The sequence below is a fragment of the Rhinopithecus roxellana genome, chromosome 15 (assembly GCF_007565055.1).
Source record: "Rhinopithecus roxellana isolate Shanxi Qingling chromosome 15, ASM756505v1, whole genome shotgun sequence".
NCBI classification, from domain to species: Eukaryota; Metazoa; Chordata; class Mammalia; order Primates; family Cercopithecidae; genus Rhinopithecus; species Rhinopithecus roxellana.
The window spans coordinates 33,068,056-33,078,274 of NC_044563.1; the positions used below are offsets into that span (position 1 = coordinate 33,068,056).

A 10,219-nucleotide genomic window follows, 5' to 3' on the forward strand; every position below is an offset into this window, starting at 1 on the left:
CCTTTGCAAACTTGATCATTTTCACTCTTAGTTTGATTAGATGCTCCTCTTTTTCTGTTTTATTATTTGACCTTATATCCTGATGTTAACACACCATACCCTTTAGGTTAGCTTAATACTGGCTGAGTATTTCTTTTGTCTGATTATACATGTATTTTCATATATTCTGTATTTTGTGTTGTTGTTGTTGTTTAGGTTTATTGATTTAATTTCCTAGAAGAGACGCCCGGGTACAGTGGAGTTACCAGCTACTGGGGCACCAAAGCCTGAGAATCAAGAGAAGCCTCACAGTGACACCCCCAACTGAGGAAACTCACAGAGCTGCAGGTGGAGCTGGGACTCCAGCTGGGGCGCCTGCCCCACTGGGACATATTCTATTTTCTTTGGACAAAAAAATACTGACTCCTGGGAAAAATACTGACTCCTGAGTCCTCCTGGGAAGTCAGAAAGCCTGTAAAAGATCTCACTTGTTCAAAAGTTCAAGTGTGAATTACTCCCTCACAGACAAACCCAAGTATTTTGAAAAAAAAAAAAAAAAAAAAAGCGGAGAAAAGAAATTACTCCCCAGAACTCTCAGGCATCTAGAGGACACCTAAGAACTTGGGAGTCAGCTACTTCTTGTGTGCAGCCATGAAGTCTGTGCACTCCGATCCCCAGAACACGAGTCATACCATTATGACTTTTTACCCCACCATGGAAGAATTTACAGATTTCAACAAATATGTTGCTTACATGGAGTCCCAAGGCGCACACCAAGCTGGCCTCGCCAAGGTAATTCCACCCAAGGAATGGAAAGCCAGAAAGACTTACGATGATATCGAAAACATCTTAGTAGCCACTCCCCTCCAGCAGGTGACCTCTGGGCAGGCAGGGGTGTTTACTCAATACCATAAAAAGAAGAAAGCCATGACTGTGGGGAAGTATCGCCACTTGGCAAACAGTAAAAAACATCAGACTCCACCATACCAGAATTTTGCAGATTTGGAGCAACAGTACTGGAAGAGCCACCCCGGTAATCCACCAATTTATGGTGCTGATATCAGCGGCTCCTTATTTGAAGAAAGCACTAAACAATGGAACCTAGGACACCTGGGAACAATTCTGGACCTGCTGGAGCAGGAATGTGGGGTTGTCATCGAGGGTGTCAACACACCCTACCTGTATTTTGGCATGTGGAAGACCACGTTCGCTTGGCACACGGAGGACATGGATCTTTATAGCATCAACTACCTGCACTTTGGGGAGCCCAAAACTTGGTACGTGGTGCCCCCAGAACATGGTCAGCGGCTGGAACGTCTGGCCAGGGAGCTCTTCCCAGGCATTTCCCGGGGCTGTGAGGGCTTCCTGCGGCACAAGGTGGCCCTCATCTCGCCTACAGTTCTCAAAAAGAATGGGATCCCCTTCAATCGCATGACTCAGGAGGCTGGGGAGTTCATGGTGACCTTTCCCTATGGCTATCATGCTGGCTTCAACCATGGCTTCAACTGCGCAGAGGCCATCAACTTTGCCACTCCACGATGGATTGATTATGGCAAAGTGGCTTCACAGTGTAGCTGTGGGGAGGCGAGAGTGACCTTTTCCATGGACGCCTTCGTACGCATCCTGCAACCAGAGAGCTATGAGCTCTGGAAACACAAGCAAGACTTGATGGTTGTGGATCACACAGAGCCCAGGGTTGTAGAAAGCCAAGAGGTGAGCACCTGGAGGGAGGACATAGCACTTAGGAGAGCTGCTCTGGGCCTGAGGCATCTCCGGAACCACATAACCAGCTGTCCCATACAGACTGTGGCCCCAGGGCTCTGTTACAAGCCAAAGGGCCATGGCACCAATGCTGTGCCTGGATCTGCATTCCAAACTCTGGAGACGTCATCCCGGATTCTTTCCCCTTCCACTGGAAGGCGGGGTCGTGGTCGCCGTCCTCGAGAACTGGGGACTGAGGCGACTGTTCAGTCTGCAGCTAAGAGGCGCCTCTCAGTGGGGACAGGGAGCAGAGCTCCAGGCCGCGAACCTCAGCTCCAGTTCGCCGATGAAGCTTTGACAGACAAACCCGCACCTTTGAGCAATGGCCTTCCGCATTTTGCCAAGGCTTCTGGCTGCTGTTGTGCCCCTGATCTTCAACCCCTGGGGCCCCCACTGGATCCTGATGAACCCATGCACCCTGGCCCCTGCCTACCATCCCTCGACAGCACTGCTACTAGTCTTCCTGATGTTGTCACCATGACTCCTTCCAATGTCACTGTGCCTTTGATTACGTTGTCCAGGGACACCAGTGTGGACTGGAAATCCCCAGTGAACCTGGCCAAGGTTGCAGCAATGGACCACTCTTATGCCTCTAGGGTTCTGACCCCAACTGAGTTTTCCAGGATCTCCTGGGACCCTGACTCATCTGTTGGGGCTAAAGACAGGCAGAGATATGATGCTAAATCTGGGGATACTTTCCTCCAATGCATGATCAATCCTCTGGACCCATGGCTATTGAATATGGTGCCAAATGTCAAGTGATATCTACTTTTTATCCCAATCCCAGGAATCAGAGAAGATTCCTGCCAAGCACAATTCTGGCCTGGGCCTCTCCACAGTGAAGATTCTTTACCTCCAATAACTGACAAATTTCCAAGGCCCCAGATGCCATCTCCAACTGTGACAACCAGGGCTCCCAGAGACCACTGAACTCCCCACCCCAAAGGTTGCCATAGGTTGTTGTAATATCCCTCAGGGACTCTCTGTCTACTCCTAATCATTGTGCCTGTGGCCTTCACCATGGCCCAGATGCCATGGACAGCACTTGCTGCTGTTGTCCCCTCAGGATACCTCCCTTACAGTGCTAGGGGTCCAGATCCCACAGTTATTTGGACTTACATTGGATGATGCTGAGAATCTCACTGTGTCCCTCGTTTTTACCTTCCGTCTGGTCCTCTGTTTCTCTGGCTTCCACTGGACATTGCTACAGCCCCAGTGAGGTTCGGGGCTTCTCACAGTCGTTCAACTGCACATGTTCTCCACCCCACGCCACCATCCACTGTTCATGCACAAACTAGACCTGTAGACCAACTGAGTCTGCTATCCATTCATGGCCCCAGAGATACTTTGTAATGTTATTGATGTTTATTAAATTTGCTATCTCTACTGTATATCTGCAAAGTAAAGAAAAAAATCCTTAATACATGTTTTTAAAATTAGAATTATATAAAAGATGTATCAAAAAAAGTGATGAAGAAAAGTGATTGAGATAAAGGAATGGCAAAAGTATACCTAGGAAAGAACAAACATAAAAGTAGAGTCACAGATCTTAATATCAGTCTAAGTTGAATGAAGACCCAAGGTACATAGGTCTCTCTTCAATGTAAAAGGCTAAATTTCAGAATGAAATTGCAGCAGTCATGAGTATTGAAGTAAGTTTGATAAAGTATGACTTAGAGTATATAAAATGGAAAGAGACTCATTAAACACAGGCACATTGAAGTCATGGACATGGTTTAAATCTCATGTGGAACTGTAATCCCCAATGTTGGATTTAGGGTCTGGCGGGAGGTGATTGGATCATGGGGGCTGTTTCTCGTGAACTGTTTTGCACCATCACCCTCGTGTTGTTCTCCCATTAGAATTCTCACAAGATCCCATTGTTTAAAAGTCTGTAGCATGGCTGGGTGTGGTGGCTTATGCCTGTAATCCCAGCACTTTGGGAGGCTGAGGCAGGCGGATCACCTGAGGTCAGGAGTTTTATACTGGCCTGGCCAACATGGTGAAAACCCATCTCTACCAGAAATACAAAAATTAGCTGGGCGTGGTGGTGGGCACCGGTAATCCCAGCTACTTGGGATGCTGAGGTGGAAGAATCACTTGGACCTGGAAGGTGGAGGTTGCAGTGAGCCGAGATCATGCCACTGCACTCCAGCCTGGATGACAGAGTGAGACTCCACCTCAAGATAAATAAATAAATAAACAAATAAACAAACAAATAAATAAATAAAACAAATAAATAATAAATAAAATAAATAAATTAATAAATGTGTGTAGCACCTCCCCACTATCTTTCTTCTTTGTGATCCAGCCATTAAGATGTGCCTGCTTGTCCTTCACCTTCTGCCATGATTGCAAATTTCCTGAGGCCTCTCCAGAAGCAGAAGCTTCTATGCTTTCTGTATAGTCTTCAAAACCACAACTCAAATAAAACTCTGTTCTACATAAATTACCCAGTCTCAAGTATTTTTCTTATAGCAATGAGAGAATGAACTACTACAGCAAATCGGTACCAGGAATAGGTCATTGTTACAAAGATTTCTGAAAATGTAGAAGTGGCCTTGGAATTGGGTAATCAGCAGAGGTTGGAAGAGTGTGGAGGGCCCAGGAGACTATAGGGTGTTGAGGGAAAGTTCTGAACTTCCTAGACACTTGTTATATTGTTGTTACAAAAATGTTGACAGTGATATGGAAAATGAATTCCAGTGTGAGTAGGTCTCAGATTGAGAAGAATTTATTGAGAACTGGAGCAAAGTTTACTTCTGTTATGTGTTAGCCAAGAGGTTGGCTGCACTGTGCCCCTTTCTAGGGATCTGTGGAACTTTGAACTTGAGAGTGATGATTTAGGGTATCTGGCAGAAGAAATTTTTAAGCAGCAAAGAGTTTAAGATCTGGCCTATCTTCTTCTAACAGCCTAGGCTCACATTCATGAACAAATAAATGACCTGAAAGCAGAACTTATATCCAGTTTCAGTGAAGTAGAGTACAAAAGAGAAGCAAAATGTAAAAGTTTAAGAAATTTGCAGCCTGGCCATGTAGCAGAAGAGAAAAGCACATTTTTAGGGGAGGAATTCAAGCTGACTGCAGAAATTTACATCACTAAAAGGAAGGCAAGTACTAGTAGCCAAAATATTAAGAAAAACATCTTGAAGGCATATGAGAGACCTTCCTGGCAATGCTTCCCATCACAGGCTGGAGGTCTGGGAGGACAGAATGGTTTTGTGGACCATGCTCAGAGCCCTGCTGTCCTGTACAGTCTGTGGACACTGCTGCCTGCATCCCAGTTGCTCCAGCTCTCGCTGTGGTTCAAGGGCCCCAGGAAGAGTTCAGACCATTGCTTCAGAGTGTGCAAGCCATAAGCCTTGGAGGCTTCCACATGGTGTTAAGTCCAAGGGTGCACAGAATGCTAGAAATGAGGGTTGAGCGCTTCTGCTTAGATTTCAGAGGATGTATGGAAAAGCCTGCATGTCCAGGCAGAAGTCTGCTACAGGGGAAAGGGTCTCACAGAGAACCTCCACTATAGCAGTACAGAGTAGAAATGTGAGGTTAGAACCCCCACACAGAGTCCCCACTGCATACTGCCTAGCAGAGTTGTGAGAAAAGGATCACTTTCCTCCAGATCCCTGAATGGTAGACCAACCAGCAGTTTCCACCCTACTTCTGGAAAAGTTGCAGGCACTTAACACAAGCCCATCAGAGCAGCTGCAGGGGCTGAATCCTGCAAAGACACAGGAGCACAGCTACACAAGTCCTTGGGAGTACACATCACGCACTATTGTGCTCTGGATATGAGACATGGAGTCAAAGGAGTCTATTTTGGAAGTATAAGATTTTATGTCTGCCCTGCTAGGTTTCAGACTTGCTTGGGGTCTCTAGCTTCTTTCTTTTGGCCAATTTCTCCCTTTTGGAACAGGAGTCTTTACCCAATGCCTGTACCCCCACTCTATCTTGGAGGTAACTAACTTGTTTTTTATTTTACATGCTTATAGTCAGAAGGAATTTGCCTTGTCTCAGATGAGACTTTGGACTTTGGACATTTCAGTTAATGGTGAAATGAGTTAAGACTTTGGGGAACATTTGAGAAGGCATGATTATATGGTGCAATGTGAGAAGGGCATGAGATTTAGGAGGGGGCCAGGGAAGGATTGATATGGTTTGGATCTGTGTCCCCACTCAAATCTCATGTAGAATTGAAATCCTCAGTTTTGGAGGTGTGGTGTGGTGGGAGGTGATTGGCTCATGGTGGTGGTTTCTCATGAATGGTTTAGCACCATCCCCCTAGTGCTGTTCTTGTGATAGAGTTCTCACAAGATCTGGTTGTTTAAAAGTGTGTAGTGCTTCCCCGCTCTCTCTCTTCCTCCTGCTCCCACCATGAAAGATGTGCCTACTTCCTCTTTGCCTTACATCATGATTGTAGGTTTCCTGAGGCCTCCCCAAAACCAGACACCGCTATGCTTCCTGTACAGCCCACAGACCTGTGAGCCAATTAAACCTCTTTTCTTTATAAATTACCTGGGTATATTCTTTATAGCAAAGTGAGAATGAACTAATATAGTCACCTTATTAATCCAAGCCAGAAAAAAAGGAGAAAGCTAAGGATATGAAAAACTTAGACAACATTAACAATAAGGTAGGATTGACAAACCAGATGACAGAAAACACTTCCTCTCTTCAGGTGCTGTTGACAGCTGTTGTGAAACCTCTGGTTCTTGTTTTCTTAGTTTAAAATAATTTAAACAAGAGACATACAGCAAAATAAGTACAGCATAGAGTAATTTATTGTGAAAGAAAAATAATATTTTGAAAGTTAGGTGCAGAATAGACTGTACACACTGAGAGGGAAGGAATTCAGGGTGGGCTGCTTTTTAGGGTGAGACAGCATTGATTATTGCTGGAGAAACCCCCATTATGGGAGTTTTACATGGTTATTCATAAGGAGGTGGTAAGAGGTGCTACTAGTACACATGTTCTGATGGTCTTCTGTACATGTACAGTAGCTGTACATGCTTATGCATACATCCCCTGTCTTGTTAGTATCTTAAATCTCCCCATGGGTATGTTTTTTACTTGTAATGAACAAAAGATCAGTTTGAGGACAGGTAAAATCAAAATGTGCATGCTCTCTAGAAGGGAAAGTCCCTACTAAAGATAGCTTTGCTTGAGTGAGCTCAGTTACAATATGAATGCTAAGGCTTACTGTATTGGCTGTATGGTCACCATGGTCACTGCATCCCAAGTATATGTCATGTCCTTGACAACCTATCCTGCCAAAGAATCAATCACAAAATTTGACAGTATACCAGTGTGAATAGAAAATATCAATATCTTCTTTAAACACAATGAAAAAAATTCAAACATTCTGAATTATCATGCAATAACACTTGAAATATTTTTGAAAGTCAGAAAATGTACAGGTCCTCTTCCTGGCAGGTTAAATTTTTTATTGAATGGATCTCATATTTGAGGGAAGCACAAACCATAAAAGCCAAATTTCCACAAAACAATAAATATCTATTAAGAATATGAACTGTGGAGCAGGACAGCCTGATTTTGAATTCCAGGTTCTCTTACCAGCTTGTGTGACCTTGAAAATAACTTAACTTTATGACTCAGTTTCCTCAATGTAAAATGGAAATAGCACTTACTTCAATGTGTTTAGTTGACAGTTCTATGAGTGAATATATGTAACTTGCTAATACCAATGCCTGGAATACAATAAGCATTTACTGGAGTGTTTTTAAATTTAAAACTTAATAACATACAAAAAGGAATATATGAGATTCATTTAGAATAGTGCTGAGGAAAATTTGCAGCCTTTATTTTCTCCATCATATTCAAATAATAAAATTAACTGTATTAAACTTCTGATTTACAAGTTAGGAAAAGATCAATTATATGAAAGTAGCAACAAGGAATTGATACACATGTACACAGAAAATGAGTTGGAATAACTGTAAAATAATAAATCAACATAAAGCTCCAATGATGTGGATTTTTTTTAGAAAAAATTAACTTACTACATATAAAGTTTAAGAAATAAATTTCTGTGTATGAAATACAGAAAGATGGCAGAAGACCTGAGTCTTCAAAAATGACAAGGATCAGACAATTTCACAGAGGAATTGTGTGAAATTTTTATTTCAAGTATACATAGGCCTTTAAAATGAGAAAAAATTCAAGTTTTAAAATAAGCACACCATTGACAGAAAATCCTGATGAATTGCAGAATGAGAGAAAATGATGGACAAAACTTATTGATAAGCATCAATGTAAAAATTTTAACTTAAATATTAGCTAAGATAATCTAAGTACATTAAAAGAATGACATAGAAAGACTACATGGGGTTTATTGCAGGAAGGCAGTGATGGTTTAAACAAGGAAATCTAGGAATATAACTTATCCTGTAAATGCAACCAGAAGAAGTTATATGATCATGTTTATAGATGTTGATAGGCATTTGATATAATTCAACAGTCTTGTTTTACACACACCCACAAGGAAGCAATGAATTCTTCCTTAAAATAAAATTCAAAAATTCTCTAGATACTAGTTAGGTATTTTAGACCCAAGCCAGCATTTTCCTTAATGTGAGGTATTTGAAGCATTTCAGTCAATAATTTATGGAATTAGTGCTGTTAACCACTGCAAAAATTTTTAGAGCTATGATTGATGGAAGGGAAGAGACAAAATTTATTTTGTTGTAGTTGTAGTTGATAAGGCTGAATGTAGGCAAAACTCAGGGAGGGGGCTAAATATCTAAATGGCTTCCCTATGGCCACCATGCTGACTTCACCCATGACTTCAATTTCAGGGAGGCCATGAATTTTGCCACCATGTGATAAGCAAAGTGGCCTCTCAGTGCAGTGGTGAGGAAGTCATTGTGACCTTTTCCCTGGACGCTGTCATGGGCATCCTGTAACCCAAGTGCTATAAGCTGTGGAAATCTAGACAAGAGGGATTAGTTGCAGACCCCATGGAATCCAGGGCACAGGCCAGCCTGGAGATGCCCACTTCGTGGAAGATCCAAGTGCCTGAGAGGGCTCTCTGGACTGAGGCACCACCCATGTCACCAAGGCCATGACCCACTCGGCCTAAGACCTCCAGTTGTGGTGCCTGTTGCCTCACATTTCTGTGCCTGGTGTTCCTGTGGCCAATTTAGCCTGCAGTGATGCTTTCTAGCCCAGGACCTTAGCTTGGACCTACTGTCACCCTGGCTTTGTCAATCTTGGTCTGAACCTTTCAACTGGTAGATGTTGTGGTCCTTATCCTTTGTAACTGGTGGTTCAGAAGTCAATCCTCCAGGCTCCTTCTGGCCAGGAGGTACCTTTTGGTGGTCACAGACTGCACACCTCCAGGCCCTGAACCTAAGCCCCTGCCCACAGATGCAGCTTTGATGGATAGGTCTGTACCATGGAGCCCAGGATCCAGCATCCTGCCAAGGAGTCTGGGTGCTGCTGGGGCCCCGCCCCTGTGCCCACGGTCAGCTTTTATACCCCACTGCTCTGCTCTGTGGAGGCTTCTTGAGATTGGTCATATTTACAACTCAGAATTTTTGGCAAATTTTCAGGCCACGAAAACTGCAGTGCCTCCCAGTGCTTAGTTCCTGTGGTGAGGCCCCTGGGCACTGCTGAGTCCAAGGTGATTACCAAATTCACCATATTTTCTTCATCCTCTCAGACGTTGTAATATCGTGACACTTCTACTTCTGCGTCACCAGGTGAGATTTCATCCACTGGACATGAGTATCTCTGAGAACGAGGTCTTCCTGGGTTTGCCAAGAGCTCATCTATCCCAGTGTCCCAAACTCTGGACCAACTATAGAGGCTGCTGAACTTCTGAAGAATTTGGAGTGTGGTTACCCTTCAATGGTCTTCTTCCCTTATCTCTCCCTCCCTCAACTCTCCCCTTCTTGCAAAACTAGCCTTTTATGGCCAATTAGGTCAATAGAGTCAGAAAAAAAAGCATCATATTTCTAAGTCATTGAGATATTTAAAATGTGACATCGTCAGTATTTGTTCACAAATGTATTAGAGGTCACCAACAAGTAAAATCGGACTTTCTTTCTAATATTGTAATTTCAAAAACATTGCAGGAAGAGGTTATTCTCCATGCATTTTTCTTTGCAGTTATTTGAGAACGTTCCAGGCAACACTTATTAATATTTTATGGACTGGTTACATTTTGTGGTGGTGAGTGAGCTCAGCGTATGGTTATGAGGTTCTGGCTGTCTGGCTGTGTGGGAGCACTGGATTGCAGGCTCCACTGCTTGGGAGAGTACATAAAGCTGTGTGCATACTTCACACTGGTAATTCATTGACTCAGCCCAATAAATAAACCCCCAAGTAAGTGAACAAGACAGTTTCAGTCAGGAATGTGTGTTATGTAGGAACTAAAGCAAGATTGGACAACAGGGCAGAATGGGCACAGGCTGGCTGAGCTGCTGGTCCAGGAAAGCTTCAGAGAACAGGAGACCTTTTG

General features: G+C 43.4%; 1 protein-coding gene across 1 annotated transcript; it reads left to right on the forward strand.

Annotated features, from left to right (window-relative positions):
• Window positions 1–630: 630 nt before the first annotated feature.
• On the forward strand, window positions 631–9,265 carry LOC104658622 (lysine-specific demethylase 4E-like). The gene is given in 3 exon segments (XM_010358692.2): window positions 631–2,498; window positions 9,029–9,162; window positions 9,165–9,265. Coding segments are annotated over 3 exon segments (2,103 nt in total).
• The last annotated feature ends 954 nt before the right edge of the window (window positions 9,266–10,219 follow it).